Source organism: Spodoptera frugiperda, chromosome 1 (genome assembly GCF_023101765.2).
Source record: "Spodoptera frugiperda isolate SF20-4 chromosome 1, AGI-APGP_CSIRO_Sfru_2.0, whole genome shotgun sequence".
Lineage (NCBI taxonomy): Eukaryota > Metazoa > Arthropoda > Insecta > Lepidoptera > Noctuidae > Spodoptera > Spodoptera frugiperda.
This window is the reverse complement of record NC_064212.1, coordinates 1696367-1718371: the sequence shown is the minus strand read 5'-3', so window position 1 is coordinate 1718371 and position 22005 is coordinate 1696367. Positions and strand designations below refer to the sequence as shown.

At 34.5% G+C, this 22005-nt stretch overlaps 2 protein-coding genes and 2 non-coding genes across 6 annotated transcripts in view; 1 reads left to right on the top strand and 3 right to left on the bottom strand.

Moving 5' to 3' along the window:
• Positions 1 to 22005, bottom strand: part of LOC118273121 (endonuclease/exonuclease/phosphatase family domain-containing protein 1) — a 262956-nt gene that overhangs the window by 170430 nt on the left and 70521 nt on the right. The gene's annotated exons all lie outside the window — the stretch shown is intronic.
• Positions 780 to 898, bottom strand: LOC118273765 (U5 spliceosomal RNA). The gene has a single exon (XR_004783437.2). It is a non-coding gene; the product is annotated as a U5 spliceosomal RNA (small nuclear RNA).
• LOC118273760 (U5 spliceosomal RNA) lies at positions 1657 to 1775 on the bottom strand. Its single transcript, XR_004783432.1, has one exon. It is a non-coding gene; the product is annotated as a U5 spliceosomal RNA (small nuclear RNA).
• Positions 9360 to 22005, top strand: part of LOC118273222 (zinc finger protein ush) — a 196856-nt gene continuing 184210 nt past the window's right edge. The window contains exon 1 of one of the 3 annotated variants that reach the window (XM_050696172.1): positions 9360 to 9525. In XM_050696172.1, the coding sequence (XP_050552129.1) occupies positions 9486 to 9525 (40 nt within the window). In that variant the 5' untranslated portion in view covers positions 9360 to 9485. The remainder of the gene's footprint in view (positions 9526 to 22005) is intronic. The other 2 variants (XM_050696181.1, XM_035590081.2) reach the window with 2 other exon arrangements.

Here is a 22005-nt window from a genome sequence, read left to right as displayed (position 1 = left end):
CTAGACGGGGGAATATGGCCGCGGCACCACAGGTGGTGTAACTTGCGGCGTACGAACGTAACCCCATTCATACGGTCTCAGAAGTTTGTATTCATTCAATGATTTCACTTCAAGTTGCCAAATCTATTATATTTCAGTCAGTCAGTCATACATGCAGTATTTTACTGCGTTTAAAGGTTCCTACTGAAACATGAAGAGCACACATAAGAAATACTGTCTAATAAGAATGGACACCTCTTATTTAATTGAGCTTTTTATATAAATTTTTATACTTAAAACTAGTTAATCAACCTTTAGGTAGAATACTTTGTAAGTAGTAAACTGTATTAATACAGGACGAAAAAGTAGCATCAGATAAAGACTTTTATAACATTAATATTTTACAATCAAGTCTCAACCTTTACAGTTTTCAGTATCATTTCATCAAGTTATTTAACCACGCTACACACCAGAATAAAAAGAAAATTGTTGAAAATAATGTATTCTGGCTATATTATGGAATATATTTTGATTTATTTATTGTTGTGGGCGAAGACAAGAGAACATGAAGAACAATAATGATTTTTATTTATAGTCGGTCTGTTTGTGTTTTGCTTTGATTAAAATAATAGGCGGTCTTTTTCACGTTTGCTGTACGTTCTTTCGTTCAATAAAATTTGCAACGCATCTTATTGTTAGCCCTTATTCCATTTATGTTGAAGTGGACAATTGCACCTTTAAGTTTGGACTTACGGTGGTTGATAGGTGTATTACCAATATTCTAATTTTTAAGGAAGTATAAACTCCGCCGAAGCGAAGTCTTTCAAAAAATAATATAGACTCATTTGAGTGTTCCCCTCCACGGAAATCTTTAGTAAAAGGCGAAAGATTTATGCGTTTTGAAGGGAAACCAGAGTTAGCGTAAAGTGAGCCAAGCGAGCGACCCAACCAAACGGCGGAGAATCTTAACACCGCCATTCAGAAAATGACGTCACTGCATAGTGACATCTATTGAGATGAAAAGGAACTAAGGGCAGGTGTACTTCAGGGGTCGAGTCAGGTAGTATAAAGTTTATTTTGTTCTTCACCCATTCTGCTAGTAACGTCCAGTTTCAATGTTTTTTTTTTTATAATTTAAGCCGATAAACGAGCAAACGAATCACCTCATGGTAAGCAATCGTCGCCACCAATACACTGTACACACCCCATATACCAGAGGCGTTACAAGTGCGTTGCCGGCCTTTAGGAATTTAAGGGTTGTTGGGGAATCGGAAATTGGGAATTGTAGTATAGCTATTAGTTAATTGCTAATAACTGTAGTAATTGTTAAGAAATAAATGAATTCAAACCGTATAGCATCGGAACAAAATATATGTAACTACATAATTCGCTTGAAAAATAATAAAAGAATATAGCTCGGTGCATTTTTTTTTTTTCATTATAGCACGTCTATTATGAACTAAGAAGGAACTAAATGCAGATGTTTCTTGGGTCCTGTTAGTGCTTAGTATACAATATGCATAAAATGAGAGTTTTGCTATTGCTACAGGACTTCGATAAATAAAGAGCTTTCAATAATAGTCTTATACAATTTATTTTGTGTGTTATTCTTATTCTTGTACATTAGTATACTCACATTAGTGAACAAGAACATACTATTAATTTTCAAGGAAGTATAAACTCCGCCGAAGCGAAGTCTTTCAAAAAATATTATAGACTCATTTGAGTGTTCCCCTCCACGGAAATCTTTAGTAAAAGGCGAAAGATTTATGCGTTTTGAAGGGAAACCAGAGTTAGCGTTAGACGAGCCGAGCGAGCGACCCAACCAAACACCGGAGAATCTTGACACCGCCATTCAGAAAATGACGTCACTGCACAGTGACATCTCTTGGAGTAAAGTGGAACTAAATAAGAAATATTACTGCTGTGGTGTAAGCTATCGTTTAAAAGTTTATCATATGGGAATACTAATAAGTAAAGTTATTTAAATTATATCGCTTACTAAAAACCATGTTTAAAAATTATGAAATCTAATAGAAAGCTTTTTTTTGAACTGAGCTGAGCTTTTGAACTATCAACATACAGCTTTCTTTCAAACAACAGATCGCCCTCAGGCAGTATAGACCATTATTAAAACCCATTTTTTCTGAGAAGCAAAACAAAATACTTTTTTCGTTTAAAACTACATTATAATAGTCGCATTTAATGCAAAGTTATAAATATCTCATTCGATCACACCGCCATCTATCGAAAAGGATGTGAACTGCGACCATACCTACGCGTTGAGAGTACCAACACCGTTATCCGGGTTTGAAGGGCGTAGGTATAAAGAGCTTGGTACATAATATGTATTGAAACACATAGGTGGCGCTACTGTTTGGTTTTATTCCTAACAAAAGTTTCATGAATGCTGAAATTATAAAATAAAGTTAAAAAAGAGTTATAATCATTTTCTTTTCTGTAGCATTATTACTACTATTTTATACAGTATGAAGATCAGTCATATGATTTAAATGAAACTACAAGTATTACTATTACAGAAGCATAATACAACAAAATATTTCAACGAAAACCAAAAATATACTATTTCGCTCATTTTTCGTAAATTTTCAGCTGATGAATGATAACAATCAGGTATGTGGTTTAAATTAACTCGTAAGAGTTAATTTACGTTTCCCCATACTGTATAGTGCTAGATATTTTGCGAGATTGTAATAATTCATGGCTAGAATGTGAGTTTCATTAAAAGTCAAACGCAAAATATAAATATTTTTTTCCAAAAACCACATCAAAATCGGTCAAGCCCGTCGCAAGATACTGGCGGGCAAACATACATATGACAATAGAAATGGGGACTAAATGACAATAGGAAATAAAAAATTAAGACTCATATACTTACTTTGGTCCAAAAATATAAACAAGCAAAAATATTGTGACAGTGGTCAGAGCTGGCAGTCGATGGGCAGACAATTTTTAGCAGAACCAAGCGCTAACCCCATAAGGTGGACAGACAGTAATTAAAGAAATAAAACTTATCCGTAATGTAGATACGAGTATTACTAGCTTCTGCCAAGGGCTTCAACCGCGTTTCCGTGGAATAAAAATTACCTACCTAAAATCTATCTATACTAATATATAAAGCTGAATCTATCTATATCTATATATATATATTACTAATATATAAAGCTGAAGAGTTTGTTTGTTTGATTGTTCGTTTGAACGCGCTAATCTCAGGAACTACTGGTCCGGTTTGAATAATTATTTTTGTGTTGGATAGCGCATTTATCGAGAAAGGTTATAGGCTATAAATGACCACGCTATGATCAATAAGAACCGAGCAGAGCGGGTGAAACGACGCGAAAGTAGCTGGTTTCATATCTAGATCCAGATAGAACATCAATTTGTGAATTGTGCGACTGCTGGCAATGGGTCTAGGGTTCAATTCCCGGGTTGGTCAAAGTATTACTGGGCTTTATTCGGTTTTCCGGAAATTCTCATTAATAGCATGTAGTCTGGAATTGTATCCAGTATATTGCAATAGGCTCACCCCCATTTTTTTTTTTTTTTTTTTTTTTGAGGGGGAAAATCATCCAATGACTTCTCCCGCCTTGGGTGAGGCGGGAGGGAGTGTCAGACTCTTACTGACTAAAAACCACCCCGTTCCTTCTCCTGCTTTGAGCCGGAGCCCCGGTAACCTTTTACGTTGTCCGCAGCTCCGGATCAGGCATCAGCCCTACTGGGCCCCATCTGTGGTGGTCTGGCTCTTTGAGGCGCGCGCGGAACGCGACGCGCCGTACGCACGGGTCTGGTTCTGGTCGGGCGGCGAGCTACCCTTGCTCGCCGTCCGCAGACCCGCACTTACGGTGGCCGGAGATCGTCACGCGATCCCCGACGCCCGGAGTGTCTTCTGCGGCGGCTGGGGCGTGAGGAGGATCGTTCCCTCACGCGCTCCGCCTCCTCCTTAGCTAGCATGACTGCTTCGCAGAAGGAGGAGACGGCGTCCCATTCCCTCTCGCTCCGCATCATGGCCTGAACCAAAGCCGGACGCGAGAGGTCACCGTCACCGATCACATCCCTAAGGACACGGCGGTGCTCAGCCCATGCAGGGCACACCGCTACTGTATGCTCCACCGTGTCCTCCGGGTGATCCACGCAATGCCGACACCCGGGCGTTTCCTCCCGCCGAATCCGAAACAGGAACCTACCGAAACTTCCGTGTCCGGTAAGCACCTGCGTCAGGCGGTAGGTGAGGACGCCGTGACGCCTCTCTAGCCACTCCTCAAAGACGGGACTTACCGCTGCTATAACAGCGAGCCCAGCCCTGGGATTTACAACACAAACAAAAGCGGGTGTACACTGTACAGTGACATTACTGCAGTAATGTGTACGTCTGCTTGCCTCTTTGGGGTTAAAAGGCGTGACGTAACAAAGAATAAGTAATACTGAACAAATCGCATTTGAATAAGAAAATGTAAGACACGCCCATTTTCTAGAAGGCGTTACCAACAGTGATACTTAACGCTTTACTTTGCTTCCTATCATATCAACAGCCTATAAGTGGCCACTACTGACCAAAGGCCTTTTCTCACACGGAGAAGTTTTGAGTATTAATCACCACGCTTGCTCAATGCGGGTTGGCGATTTCAAACTTATAATATAATTTGTAATTATAAGCCCAGGTTTCTTCACGATGTAGTCCTTCACCGTTTGTCAGTGTTGTCTAAGTAATCTTAGAACTTACATATACCTAACTCGGAAAACGTCACATTAGTACATGCAGTTGGTAGGTTTCGAACCCACATTCTAACATAAAAAAAAAACAAATGTTAATGCGTAAGTATTTTTATTTTTTGTTATAATTTTTAGTTGTGGTTAATTGTAGTGTACAACGTAGTAAGTATATTGACTCGATTTCTTGAAAAAAAAAATTATATGACAAGGGCACGGACCAAGGGTCCGTAGAGAACAAATAAATGTAACTAGAATTCTGAAAAAAAAATCTCATGCATGAGAAGCGTCTTAAGTCTCTAGGCCAGCACGACGCGTTGCTTTGCTTTGTATGTTGTTATTATGGGTATTTCACACGGTGAATAAAATATGGTATTGTTTATAAAACATGTCAATATGTAATGCGCCAAGTTTAACCATTTTCATTAAATTACGAAAAGAAAACCAGCCGGAGAACCTCCGTTTTTTTTCAAGTTTCTAATACAAAACTTGCTTCTAAGTGTAAACACACTTCTAAAAACCACATGAAATTCGTTTCAGCCAATCGCGAGATTATCGAGAGACAAACTGAGAATCTCCGTCATTTTTTAAAGTCAATCTACGAATCATATGAATCGTCCGCAGCGTATAGCTTGTGATTTTTTTTTTATTTTAGTTTGCCTTACCTTCAAGCGCATCAGTTACATAAAACTACTGTCAAAAATTATTACCATGAAATACTTATATATTTTACATTTGTTTAAAGTAATTTCAATCGGTAAGCATGCTTGAAAATATTAATTTTACTACCACCACAAATTAATATTTTATCGTTATTTATCGTCTATATTTTATCTTATTAAAATAACAGCTTGGTGAAACATTGACAACAAGTAATTTATTACCTAATTTTTTTCTTATTAAAATTTTTACTTGATGGGAACATTGTGCAAAAATGTTTTTTTACGCAGTTTAAGTTCTCATAAACAACCATAATTTGAGTTGTTCAAGTTCAAATATTCCAAAAATACATTTTTGAATAACAGCAGGAGTAACGGTGTAGGCGGCGTAGCAAAAGTCGTAGCAAATGCTACGGTGCTACAGATAGCATGTTTGTTACGTCATTAGTCACGCTTTCATTTTAGGTTATTTAGTAAAAAAAGCAATTTTAAATATGTAGGGTACCTACCTAAATGAATCGCTGGTCGAGTGGTCGCAAAACGCCCGACAGCTTAGCACGGTATCTCGAGACTCACCTTCGACCAGGTCAAAGTCAAAGTCAAAGTCAAAATCATTTATTTCAAATAGACCAGAAAGGCACTTTTGAACGTCAAAGCAAATATAATAATATTAATAACGTCTGTCTGTCGGTCAGTCCTCTAGTGAAGCTATTTGCTCGTTCCAAAGTGTAGATTCCTATGGAGAAGAACGAGCAAGAAACTCCATAGGTTTATTTCTCCTTATTTAAAAAAAAAACGTTGCCCCACACTTGGATTTTCTCCTGTGTCGTGGATGCGTTTACAAACATACCAGTTCACATGCACATGACACCCAGACTTTAGTTTCAGTTAGAACCACAATTTGTGGATCACACAAAGAGTTTCTCCGTGCGGAAATCGAACCCACTGCACGTTGCACAGCAGCCAGTTGCCCAGCCACCACGTCAAACATGCACTCAAATTCCACTTGATGTATGTTAATAAAATTAATTAATAAATAATAAAAAAATAAATGTAATCGAAAGTTTTCACGAATATTTTTATTACAATATTACTAGGTACGGGTACGGTTCAGGTTACTTGCGTACCTTGGTAGGGAAGCTGCAGCGATTTGAGCATGAGTAACTAATGTTTTAAAATAATATAGAAGACGGGCGCTGTTAAGTTATGTATTTTGTTCCTTGAGTTAATTAAGCTAAGGTCATAGAATCAAATATTTTCCCTTTTTTGTAAAACTACATGGTTGGCATAATCGCTCTGCGATTAAAACCTTTTTCTAAATAAAAATTAAAAAAAAATAGAAGACGGGCATTCAAATAAAAATCAGACATCTACCCTATTTAAATCAACATTTTATATAGGTAAAAAAGAACTATTTACAAAAATATTCTACATATTTCGCTACCAACGTCAGAAATACATGAGTTTTACTGATCCAAAGTGTTGGTAGTAGAGAAGTTATTACTAATCTATTTAGAGTAATAAATAAAATTGGAGTGTCTGTTTGTAATATTGAAATCACTACTTTTTACTACATGCAAATTAATATCTCCTGGCCTCTTCGCCTCATCTAGTTATTTAAGAGAATGACTTGTAAAAGAGTTACCTACATTGTTTGCTAAAATAGCAATTTATGGCAAAAATAAATATCATTTATCATTTACAATACACATACAACAAATACACTGAAATAATGTTTTACAATTTTTGTCTGTCTGTCTGATTGTCTGTTAGGGTTAATCTCCGAAATGGCTGGACTGATTTTGACGGGACTTTTTGGCTGGATGGATCCCTTGATGGTAAGCACGTAACAACCAAAATAAGTAACTAATCTTGATCTAAACCTAACTCTGGACCGATCTCTGTTTTTAATTTTTAAACAATCTGAGGGGTTTATTAATTTTAGCCATAAGCGATCAACACTAGACAATGCTCTAATACGATCACTAGTTACACGTTAACTTAAAATATTAATTTATTCCAATGTAGTCTAGGGATCCTGTGGCATCAAGCAGTAATTTTTTTGATTTGATAAATTAAATTAAAGATTATTTTTTATTTGTATAGAAGCATTTTGTAAGTGTACATATGTGGGCACTATGTTTGAAACAACCCGCTATTTTATTTTATATTCCTTACAAATTGGTTTTATTGTCCCATAGTTTTGACGTCGTATTGTCGTTACATGGTTCCTACATATATATACAATAGGTAAATGATCAAATAATAATGTATCAGAGATATTGTAAAAACATTTTTTGAAAAGAGTAACGATGGAGTTTCTTGCTCGTTCTTCTCTATTTGAGGCTACATTTTGGAACGAGCGTCTAACTTCACTGACAGACAGACTGACGGACAATTCAATTTGACGTTTCAAAAGTGCCTTATTTAGGATTAATTGAAATATATGCTTTGACTTTGACTTTGACACTATACACCATCAACAACCTAATAATGGCCACTATTGACCAAAGCATCTTCTCCCATGGAGTAGGTTTGAGCATTAATCACGACGTTTGCTCATTGCGTGTTCATAATTTCAAACTTACATATAATAAGAAATTATAAGCCCAGGTTTTCTCACGATGTTTTCCTTTACCGTTTGTCAGTGGTTTCTAAATAATCTATAATACTATAAGTCTCATTGGTACTTGCTGTTGGTAGGTTTTGAATCCGCACCTTCATCCATCAGATCAAATGGTGCTCATGGTCACCTGCAAAACATGCCGAGAGCAAGTTACAACTTTACTTTTTATTTAGTTAAAATATTACTTAAAGCAAGGGTTAGTACTTACTTACGTATAGTACGTATGTAGGTAACAGTTATTTGTATTTCTTCAATAGATTTTTTGTTCGTCTTCAAGAAAACCTTTTTTATTTTTACAAAATGTATTTAATAACTAACGTTTAGTTTTACAACAGTTATAAACATTACATTTATAAGTACGGGAAAGCCATGCTTCGGCACGAATGGGCCGTCTCAACCGGAGTGTCATCAGAAAGACGACTTGAAACAACGCTTGCGTTTTGTTGTTCTGGTATAAGCCGGCAAACGAGCAGACGGATCGCCTGATGGTAAGCTATCGCTGCCGCCCATGGACGCCCGAAACACCAGAGGCGTTACAAGTGCGTCGCCACCTTATGGAGGTTAGGAATTTAAGGGATGTTGAGCAATCGAGGTTTGGGAAGGGAGGTAATTGTGCCTCCGGTAACCTCACTCACACAATGCAACCGTTGTTTCACGTCGGTTTCACTCCGGTCAACCCGACACATTCGTGCCGAAGCATGGTTCTCCCACATGCAAGTGACCTTACGATTTACGGTTTTTAAAACTGCACCGTTTTAACTGAATCAAATCAAGAATAGATAAAAAAAATTACGACTACCCACCAAAATTGTGCGTAATATTCACATACTCGGCCGTCATTACCTTTCGTCATCTTACTATGTGCATAGATCACTAGTGAAAAAGACAAACAGCCTCAAATTCCCCATTCTATGTTCAAAATTTATAACTACCCCCAAGACAGCGTAGTTACACGCGTCATCATCAACCTTTCTAATTTTATCTAGACTAAGTGTGCAGGTAACCTGTGGAATACTTCGGAATAACATCACTTACGGGACTCTTATTTTAACAGCTTAGAAATAGATCAACAGTCCTCCACTTCTTGAAAGGCTTCGATCTTCAAGCTTCGCAGACTGGAGATCCCAGTACTCAGAAAAGGACGTTCCATAATTGAAAACAATTAAACTAACATACAATAATTTCCTCATACCGTCGACAATGCACTAGCAATAATTGTCAATAAATTATTAATAAAAAAAAAGTTTTAGCAAATGGACTACGCGGCTACGGGTCTACGCGCTACGGAGGGGGGAGGGGGGGCTAAAGTGGGCGGAGCTAAACCCAGCCCTCGAGAAACTCGCGAATTGGCACCAACGTGGTTGTGAACGCCTCCGATTCAGTCGCGTTCCGACCTTTGCCGGAGCCGGTCGCGTGTAAGTGTTCACAAACAAGTATCGTGTGTAGTGAGTGTTTGTGTGATGTTGGGAAAGATTCGAGCCCCGTGCTAGGACATGTCACGTCGGAAGCAGAGTAACCCCAAACCACTGAAACGTAAGTTGCCAACACTTTCTAACTGTAAAACTGCACAGTTTTAAAAAAACAACGAAACATTCGTTTGTTTTTTCCAATTCGAATTTCGAAGTTCAAACTTTTGGCGGGTTCTTGTTTGAAAAGTTTTTGTTTATGTTTTTTTTTTTGTATAATCTGTTGTGATTACTCATTTTGATAATTGACAGATTTCAAACTTTATCGTGAGTATAATTTTAGTTTACTTTTAGTAGTAACTTGAAAAGTTCTTTATGTATCTTTATAAGGGTAACAAGAACCTTGTTTTATGAATAATATCAAAACATATTAGCAGTAAGCATGTATATTTATAGATATTGAATGAATTTACCTTAAATTATAATATAACGTTAATACAATAAAGTTAGCTGACAGACGTTTTATCACTTATTAATTCTAAGTAATAATTAAATATGTAAAGTTATCTTTTATGCCGTGTTAATAACAATGCAATTTGTGCAATGTTATATAATTATATTAATATTATATGTTAATAATATACAATAAGACATGTATTAAATACTCGTAAACATATATGAGGAAGTCTTGTTAAATAACTTTGTGAAGTCTAACTAACATTACTCATATTGAAAAGATATATTTAGCTTTAGACTAAGCAGTACCTATTATCCTTATAACTATAAAAAAGAATTACTTAAATTTGATTAACCGAATTACATGTAAACCTGTCAAATGATATACCTTTTTAAAACGCCGGCAACGCATCTGTGACTCCTCTGGTGTTGTGGGTGTCAATGGGCGGCGTTGATCGCTTACCATCAGGTGACTTGTGTACTTGTTTGCCACCTATTCCATAAAAAACCTATTTTTGAGTATGTATTCTTATACAAATCTGTATTTTTAAATGTTTATCTTAAACAATGGAATTTTCAAATTAGCTATAATGGATACTATAAGTATTTAATTTAGTATATTTTGTGTTGATTTCAAAGACACTGTGATGTTTATATTTCATTAACCAATTAAGAGTAAATGGGTGAAATGTATACCTTTAATGCATATTTTAAACTATGTGACAAATAGTAAGTATTTGTCACATCAAACCTTTGTCACATTAACATCAAACCAATAAAACTTGCAATAATGGTAAATAAAGTGTTATATTTATTGTTAATTGTTTAGTGGTTATTATTACCTATATTTCTATTTTAGTTAACTTCTTAAACATTTTATCTATGGAGTTTGTTATAATTTATTATTAGATACATTAGTTGATAATCTCATTCATTATAAAAATATCATAATAAAAATCAGTACTGCTAATATAATCACAATGTCATCAGTATCTATACTTAACATATAAAGTTTGAAATAACTATCAATTTAAAATATATTACCAAAATTATATGTAACAAAAAAGTAGCCTAAAATCAAAAATAATGAATTCAAACAGGCATATTCACCACAGTTTGCTAATACTAATTCCAATAAGTATTTAGATTTTTAATAAAACATAACATTATTAACACTATACCCTGCAAAGGTAGTCATTAACAGTCCTTTGTTAGACAATGAGCTTCCTCTACATAAGATTTGTTATAATCTTCCCGCGTGACGAATAGGTTAGCGATTGCAGTTTTAAACTGCGATTCAGGGTTGTTAAACACCGGTGCTTCGGTCAAATCTCCGTGTGAGAAGAGTGGGCATTTAAAGGCTATTGATGATGATGATGATGATGATGACGGTGCTACCTGGTTCTCAGCCATCCTGCCGGTCACCTCATAGTTTCATTTAAAAATGTTAGCACAAACACAGGTGCAAATATTACTGCTTAACCCATAAATAACACTCAATATTTAGCACTACTCATCACCCAACCACGTTCTATTCGTTCATATTTAAATAAAAACAGACTTAGGTATGTTTTTAACAACACAACAACGCAATACCGAGAGTGAATTCTAGCAATTACTAATAATGACTAATCTACAGTTTTAACCGTAACGCTCACGTTACGGTTCGATTATAATTATTTTTTTGTTCAACGACTTAAGTTAACTTAATGGCGAGTTCGATAAACTGTTATCTTATATGTATTAAATATTCTCTGATTGTTTACTTATCTCCAAGTTGGAGATAACTTTAAAGTTATAACTTTAATAATTACCTATAGTAGTGGAATTATTCTGATAGTTGTGACGTGGGGTTGGCTTTTTGGGGGTGACATTTATTTACTTTACAGCCGCACACAGAGACATTTAATGATTACTTAAACTATTCCTTAGTAACGATTTTGTATTGAAAACAATTGCTAAGGACTGGGTTAAGTAACCATTAAATGACTCTAAGTACGGCGGTTAGTTTGTTTATTGACAAGAGTAAGCACTAGGTAATGGGCTCATTCCCTATTTCAAAGTCAAAGTCAAAGCATTTTCTACAAAAATCCTTTATTAGGCACTTTTGAAACGTCAAATTAAATTGTCCGTCAGTGAAGCTAGGTGTTCGTTCCAAAGTGTAGCTTCGAATGGAGAAGAACGAGCAAGAAACTCCATTAACTATATTGGATTTATTCTTGATCATCATTCATCAACATTTATTGGTGAAAAGGGTTTTAATATTAAATATGTGCAAAACCACTCTTCCACTCCTCTGGGGATTAGAGGTGTGATTGGTACTATGTTAATATGTTCTTGCCATTTATTTAAGGAAGAAGAAACATATAGGTTTTAATTAGGAATTTGAGGAAGGTTTTTTACAAGAATCCCAATCGAAAGATTGGTTGAAACATAATAATTGCTTTGGTAGCACCAAATACCTATTTTCTATTTAGCTATATTCTAAACGTGTTGTACGCTTTTCTCAGCAAATAAAGAATACTGCCAAGAGCCTGTTTTTATCTTATAACCGTCAATAAATTAAATACCTATCAAAAGAGCATTACAACTGTTATCATTTTACTCTTTATTACAATGGAAGTTAACTGGTGAAAAGTGATTAACCTCGAAATATCTGCTTATCCTCTTTGAGAGATTGTGAGCTACAAGACGTGCACTGCTGAACATAGACCTCCCCTAATAACTTAGAAATTAAGACAATTTCAAATGCTTTTCGGAAAAGTGTATAACGGTTGCTTTTTATTTTTATTTCACTTCAATTTACTTAAAATCAAATAACTTTTTTAAATCCCGTTTTGAGTTTTAATACTAGTGACCAACACTAGTATTAAAACTCAAAACGGGATATTTAACATATTTTTCTATGCAACAGTGCCGAAATATTGGAAACTCATAAAAATTTAAAAACATGGTAATAATAAAATGTAATGTAATAAAATTTAATGGCTAAATAACTTAATTATAATTAAAACAAACAAACAAATAAAACACCTGTTATTTTAAAATAGCATAACAATTGCTATTAATTATTTTAACACTTCATTAAATCATTACGCATTTTAGTTATAAATCCATTACTAATATAACTAATTGAGTTGACATAATATAATATATTATAATGTAACTTGTTAACGGGTAATAAATAAAAACTTTGTTAAAACCAATAGTGGCTACTACGTTATTCGAATACTTGTTAAAACAGTCGTTATGAATTATTATTATGGTAATATCGTTATATGGTTATTGGTTACTTAACTATAATGCTGCCGGTCTTTTGGGCACCATACTTCTCGACGGCGATGAGGAATTTTTAATGGTTTATGGTAGTTAATTTTAGTTCTTTTTAATAAGTTGTTTCTTTTTTAAGTAGCCAACGTATAATTTAGATTTTTGTAATAAATATTGTATGTTATACGTGTCGTTATTGTTTTCTTAACAGGAATCTGCAATTTGGTTAAAAGCTTTAAGTTAACGTTTAAAAAATCGAGTGGATAAAAAAATATTTAGCTTATATTCAAGAATGTTTTATTATTTAGCTCTGATAATCTTCTAAACCTAAGAAATAATATAACTAGAACATTTTATCCCGTACAATTTTAGAGGAAAACGTGATAAGTAGAATACCAAAGTATCCTACCCAGCTGTCATTGGTTATAATATTATACATATTTATAACATCATGACGTAATGTTTTAAATATTTCACAGCGAAGTAGAAAGTACAATGATTAATGTAAGTACAACTGATAAAGTATCTTGTGTGACCTGTTATCGCCTGCAAATGTCAACAGAGATTCGATCGTTATTTTTATTAATAACATAACAGTTACTCAGTTATTGTAATCTTTCGCATCACTAGTAGTTTGTACTTTCAAGGTGACCTGTTCCAATTTTAAAATGGAAATGTTGACGTCATTTGTTTATTTTTTTTTTATTGTATTTTTCCTTCTATTTATTGTATTGTTATAATGAGTACTGTTGTTGTTAATTTTCGGGTTGTCTTGTGTAGTTATTTGAATATGTATGGAAATATAAGATATTAAACAAGTAACTACGTACAAGATAAATATTAGAAAGTTAACGGTTGATTAGATACCCACTTATGTCTTAATTTCTGTTTGAAACATACCTACGACACCAACTAATAATCGCCGTCAAAGTCAAATTTATTTATTTCAAATAGACCAGAAAGGCACTTTAGAACGTCAGAGCAAATATAATAATATTAAAAATATCTGTCTATCAGTCCGTCCTCTATTGAAACTATTTGCCAGTTCCAAAGCGTAGATTTCTATGGAGAAGAACGACCAAGAAAATCCATAGGTGATAGTCTTTTTCAATCAGGTTCACAATACAATTATTGGTTACATTGTTTCAATTGCTTCACCTAAAAAGGTATGTGATTTTCAAAACCAAATCACAATTCATATCAAAAAGCTACACACACGCAAAGCAAGCGCGTCTGCTTTACATGTACTACACAAACAACTCAAAACCTCATCCCAACAAATTCTCATGTTAACACACAAATATTCAACATTCCACACTATAAATAAATATCTAAAAATATCTCCACATCACGAATAGGACCAGCAAGAGTGGTCTAAACCTTTATCTGTACCATTATACTGAAGTGGTACCACTCAAGGGTATCTCCGCTATATCTATATGTTGTACCAATTACATCTTGTTATCTGCCTAGCCCCTTAACGTGTAGGATTGAAACATGAACATTGAACGCAGCACTTTGCTTTGTAAATGCGAAATGTTACGTTTGTGTGTTCTTGCTGCTAAATTGCTGAGTTGATTGTTATACGGTTTTGTGGGAGTATAGGTTGGAATATGGATGCGATGTCACGCCTTTTATCCCTGAAGGGATAGGCATTGATGCACATTACGGCACGCAATTTACACTCACCTCTCACCATTTTGTGTTATAAGTCCCATGTAATAGAGGTTGAGTTATACAGCAGCATATACTCAATTCCAGACACGGTGCTACTACTGACGACTTTTCGGAAAACCGAAAAAGCCCAATTATACTTTGCCCGACCCGGGTATCGAACCCAAGACCCCTTGTCCAGCAGTCGCACTTGCAACCATTCGACCAACAAGGCAGTCATGATTGGAATATGGACATGGAAATAATGGATCTAAAATAATAATTTTATTGTGATAAATATTTTTTGCCAAATTTTATTACAAAAATTGTACACATGTACTAAAAAAGTGTGTTTAAGGATGATTACTTGAAAACATGTAAGTAGCTTAATCAAGATAATAAATTATATCTACAGATAGATTATCTGTTACGTTCGTGGATTAGTGCTAATCTAATTATCTAATTACAATTTGAAATATTTTTTGCCATGATAACAATTATTACATAAAGTAAGGAATTTTACTTAAATTAATCACTGGATCTTAGAAGAGGTTACAATGATAACTCAAACTATTCTTTAGTAACTATTTTCTTAAAACAATTGCCAAGGACTGGGTTAAGTAACCATTAAATTACTCTGAGTATGGCGGTTAATGTACTAATTTAATAATAAGTAATTATAAATAAATAAATAAGTATTTTATTTCACAAAAACATTACACTCAGCACTGTATGCATTGTTTGAAAATAATGTTTACATTAAGATGCAGTGTCTATTATCTTAAAATTATGATAATAAATCTACAAGTCGGATACAAATGACTCTGTCAGTCCTACAATAGAAAAAATAGGTGATATACAAACCGTACGCTTCTATTCTTATAAAATACAAGACTATTTCCAAGTCTAAACTAAATAACCTATTACCTGACACCCCCACCTTAACCACTTAACATTAAATCCCTCAACTTCACATTAAACCAGGGCTTCAAACGATTCCCACCAACTAAAAAAAAATGAACCCACCCAACAAAATACCACATAAACCCATAATCCTTTATCCATACATCTTCCCATCCTCAAAAACAATGAACCAGGAAAAGGGCGGCGGCACAAGCGTAATTCTGTCACCGGGTGCGCCCGCGCAACGTCATTTGCGTATAAGTCGGGATAACTTGACGCACAATAACCCTTTGATCGTGCCGCTTCGCATAATTCCAGTCAGGTGGACGGCTAATATCCCTCGTATGTTATACGAACAAACAAACAAATGGACAATCGTTTTCATGTAAACATATGTATGGTTAACTTATGATTTCAGAACGTATCTTTAAGAGGATCGATTGTAAAGTGGACGGTTTTGGTGTGTGCGTGTGAGTTGATTTTTTGTGCGGATTGATGATGTTTTGGTGTTTTTTTGTGGTTGCTGGTTTGAATTGAAGTCAGTTTGTTTAGAATAGAAGGTAGCAGAGCTAGTAATTTTAACCCTACCGGTTACCGGAGAGAGACCCGTTTACCCCTCTTCCCAATCTCCAATTCCCCAATAACACTTAAATTCCTAACCCCCAAAAGGCCAACAACGCATTTGTAACGCCTTTAGTGTTTTGGGTGTCCATGGGCGGCGGCGATTGCTTACCATCAGGTGAATCGTGACGTCAGAAAAAAAGGAGGCCCATAGTCCAATAATTGGTTGTCATGGCCTATTGATTAAGTGTGATGTTTAAAGTGATACACGTCACGTTTGATTTAGGAACCAGTAGCATAAATCGTTTAGTTAATTAATATACAGATAAACTATTAATATTATTTGTTTATTAGTTTGATTACTTTTGGTTAGATATCAAACTTGTTTTGTGAATCACACTAATATTGTAAATGTGAAAGTTTGTTTGGATATTTGGATGTTTTGTCCGTCAATCACGCTGAAACTACTAAACGGATTCTGATAAAATTTGGTATACAGGCAAGGGACACTTTTTGACGAATTATGAAGCCGTTGGCTTCTACCGCTAGTTAATAAATAAAGATAAATTATATTTGTTGTTAAGAAAAAAAGAATTACGCAAATCAAACCATAAACCTCGACGTAATCGGTTTACATACATAAAAAAAATATGCCGGCGGAATGGAGAACCTCCTTCTTTTGGGGAAGTCGGTTAGTCAATGTGACACGCTTCGTGCGAGTGCTTGGTATATTCATTAGAAGGCTGTGGCATTCTGACGTTTGTTTCGGAATGTGATGGTAAGCTGGACTGGTAAATAATTAGTGTGATTCCCCTACTTACTCACCGCTTAAGAGTGGAATTCCTTGCCAGTATGTGTGTCCACAGGGGTACAATTTGGACTTAAACTCCTGATTGAATAGGTTACTTATACAGTGACTTGTTCCATCGTAGGACGTATCACACGCCTAAACATCGACCTATTTAAAAAAGTACTGCCTTTTATTTCATAAGATTTGTACCTACAATATTTAGCGAAATAACTTCAGCAGTCTTTCGGCGAGCAAATTCATATTTCCTATATGTGTACATTTTACATAAATAAAAACATAATTTGTGACATGGTGAGTTGATTGTATGTCTATAACAATAAATGTGTAATATACCTACTTTTTTCCGAAACTGTATTTTTTCCTGGTACTGAGTACATGGAATATTACCAATATTACTACGCTTAGATATAACGCCATTCAAAGAATATTCATTCTTTATTTCTACGTAAGTCTAGAATAAAGTAAGATAGTACAATTATTACTAAACTTGAGTCAAAATGATTCACATTTTGAACACACACTTATAGACAATAGAATTGTACATTGTGGCTAAGGACATATGATAATTGTCTATCATATTAAAAACAGCTTTAAAATATGGTTCTTAGTGGTACTCCACCATATCACACTAATATTGTAGAAAGTTTATTTCTTTGGATGTTTGTTCGTCAATGACACTGAAATTACTCAAAGAATTTTGATGAAATATTGTATACAGACAGAGTATGAACTGACTTGGGTGATAAAACTTTTTCTACGCTGGCATAAGGTAGTATGCTATAAAAGTATGTTCCTTTATGACTAGTAAAAACTACTTTTAATATATTGAACATTATTAGTTAGATTAATTTATTTAGACATGACTGGGGAAGGAAAACATTATACCTAAGTAAACCTGAACTTGTAAATTTCAATTTGAAATCGTCTCCAACTTGAGGAAACATATACGTTCATCCATTTGGCCCGTAAGAGGCATTTATCCAGCTAAGGAACATTCTGCCTGAGACCACAGCTGAGACCAACGGTTCGATGCAATTGGAAACCGAATAGGTTAATATATTTTCCTGAATTGGAAATCAAATCCTACTCGGTTGCACCACCACAACCATTCAACTAATAAGGATTAATTAGTAATCATTGATAAACAATATGGTCATTTCTGTTTACGGCAAAAATAACCAAAAATACTCACTATATAGGTAAAGAACCGCCATGACACATGTCATAGCAACAACCTGTCATATTGTAAAAAGGTGTATGAAATAATAATTATGTTTATGAACAATATTAAATTAGTTTTCCTTGAGAAGATTAAAGTTTTGAGAGCAAGTGATGTCGTCATCCGTGCAATAATTTAAGGAAACATTTGTATTTGTTTGTCATCTTAAAATAACATGGTGACCTGGATTTTATACCGTCTTGTAATATGGAGGAATAGCTAGCGCCACAACTCTATGGTTTTACCCCAAGGAGAAAATGTTGGTTTATGTATTTTTAGCATAAAATATTACAAATACAAGAAGTCATTTGAAAGCAGTTGGTAAATACTTAAGCAAATGACAATGTCATTGGTTATAAAAAAATATATTTGATCGCCATATTGTAGAAATATTTTCTGTTATTCATATCTTAAAAAGTAGAACCAATAAAAACATACTTCAACCATTTTGTAAATATTTTTAACCGCGTAAATTTAAATAAAGAACAAACAATAAAAGATACAGATTTAAAAAACAAACATGGCTACCTGTCAATGTCAAATAATTAAAAAAGAAAACATTATCATTCGATTTTTTTACACAGATTATGTTATATTGTAATTATAAGCATATAATATATGACAAGTGTACTTATTTATCAATGAACACTAATAACCACATAGTATATTGGTAAAACACATCTGATATGATATGCCTGATAAAGTTATCAGCAGGTTACGCGACGGTGAATGTTTTAAAAATTATTGCAACTACCTACATATTGATTGTTAATCGAAGTTTCTTAATTTCTGTGTCCACTGGAAAATTTTCACTAATTTATGTACGTACACCTATATAATTTATGTATTTCTAGGAATTTAGAATATGATAAATTATGCTATTTATATTATATTTATTTAAATAAGTGCATTATATAAAAACTTCATCCATTGTTTTGATAACATAAGTACCTATTTTATTCACATTTTTATAGCTTCCTGCATATTTTACATGTTTTGACGTCATAGAAGTGCATCAAATGAATCATTGTAATGGCTATATCATATTTATTGTTTTTTATTTGTTTTATGGTATAAGCCGGTAAACTAACAAACGGGTCACTTGATAGTAAGCAATCGGCGCCGCCCATAGACACCAACAACACCAGAGGCGTTATAAGTGCGTTGCCGGCTTTTTAGGTGTTAGAAATATAAGGGTAGTTGAGGAATCGCAGAATTGGGAAGATTGGAAAGGGGGGTAATTGGGCATCCGGTTATCTCACTCACACAACGCAAGCGTTGTTTCACGTCGGTTTTCTGTGAGGCCGTGGTATCACTCCGGTCGAGCCGGCCCATTCGTGCCGAAGCATGGCTCTGCCATACTTATGAATGTAATTTAATATAAATATGACATTTTGAAATATAAAGTGATTTATAATTCTAATTTGAATACCTAGCCACTACCGGATTTACAAACCGTCATTCAGTAATATGATCCATGGCCATATATTGGTCGTTAAATGTAAATTTATTCAAAAAACGTTTGAAATATTCCAAATAAGTTATTAATAATAAGTTATTATTATATCGTATTTAATAATATGTCATGTATAATATAAATTTTATGTTTTATAATGTGTTAATTTCTATAAATCATTTGATATTTAAAAAATAAAATATTGACGTGTTTTCATATTTCGAAAAGTTTATATCTTTTTTTTGACATAACTTGTTTTTATGTTGGTAAATTTCATTATTCGTTCGATTTCTGTAAAATTATAAATCCAAATATTCTTTTATTGGTAAAAATAATCAGTAATAACGTTGGAATTATTAATGGGAATTTTATAAATGTGAAAAGTATCATAAATTTAATTACCTTTTTTATAATAACTACTAACTTAACTTACCTATAAAATCACGATTTACTCACGAGTGTGACTCGAAACTAGTAGAGCTTTTCTCAATTAATATATGAGCGTTACCTTGTACGAATACAACACCCCTTGCTTATAACTTAGGTATAGGTAATTCGAATAGCTTAGTATAAACAAAATACAAGTATTTCTTCACTACTATTAACAAATTGTCTCCAAAACCAAAACCTTAAATCGTCCGGGGTCTTAACGACCATATGTCAGCGGTTAGGGTGTTAAACCCTCCGTGATTTTTTCCACCCTCGGTTCCCATGGCAAGCGCGTGGCTTGCGTTGACTTCTGAGGGTTGATGGCGCTCAAATAACGGGATGGGTATAAGTGACCGTGGAGGGTTATATTTCAATTAGGGTGACTTGGGTTTTGAGGACACAGTTTTGTTACATTGTTGTGTTCTTAAATGATCTTTGTCTAGTAGTTGTAAGTACTGTTGAGTGTGATGTTCTTGTTTAAATCTCTTGGTTGATCACCAGCTATTCTTTGTTGGAGTCTGTGTTTCCTGATAACTTTTTCATTCGGTTGCTTATGAGCAGACGTGCTCCGTCGTAGGCCGCATCTTCATTTGCATCTCTTAATATAAAATAATGTCAATATTTGGCAGTCGCGGTGGTGGAGGCCACAATTTAAAACTGGACGGATAATTATAGGAAACTATTTTTGTATAATATAATTCTCGTGAGTCATAAACTCATAATTGTTATGTTAAATACTAGCTTCTGCCAGCGGTTTCGCCCGCGTTCTTGTGGGATAAAAAGTATCTTATCAAGTCAGCTCATACCCTGTCTGTATACCAAATTTCATCAAAATCCGTTTAGTAGTTTCAGCGTGATTGATAGCCAAACATCACAATTAGTGTAGCTTCAAAAAAGCTGTTTAAACTTCTGTAAGAAAATGTTTCACTATTAGAAAGTTTTGGAAAATTTACTTTTCAGTTAGTTATGTATTGTACTTAGGCTACTCTATATCCCTATATTGACCAAACCCGCAGTTCTTAATAAATTGCCCACATTAGTAGCACCTTAATATACCTCCAATTTCCTTGTCATACAGCTACACGGAAAATGGTCACCACACAATACAATACAAGCAATAAGTTTATTTTTCATAATTCCGTTGTTAATTCATTATTATTACAACTGTAAATTACTGTACAGCAATTACCGCGTAATTCCCATAGCGCATATTTTAACGGAAGTTCAAACCAATATAACCTTTTTGAACTGTGTTATTGAACTAAGTTCTATGAGTGAGTTCGAATTAAATATTTCAATTACTTGTCATTCATTCATGCGTATGAGTGGAATTTTTTGTTGGTTTTTCTAAGTATGGATTGTAAAGTGTGACGTATTTTATGCATATTTGGTTGGGACAGGTTCACTCAAACTAGTTCAGTTCTTTGCCTGTGCAGACGGGGGATTTTATTCTGCTGGTGATGGAAATCATTCCATCCACACACCTAGTCTTCATCAACTGCTCGTCAAATTTCACTACCTACTATATTATACTATTCGGAGCTGCGGACTGCTGCGGTTCAAACGGAGTAGGAATGGTGTGTTGTACTTATTCTGTAAGAGTTCGAGACTCCTCCTCGTCTCGTCCAGGGAGAGAAAAGAGATTGGATGATTTTACTCCCCTCAAAAAAAAAAAAAAAAACTATACTACTACGGTACTATACTATACTATACGGATACTACGGGTCTCCTCTACATAAGAGAATAAATATCTTCATAAATGGCAAGAGACTTAGAGATCACAATATAGAAAAACAATTGTAAAAGAATCGTGGGCCCACCGGGAATTTAACTCAAATGTGTCATGGGA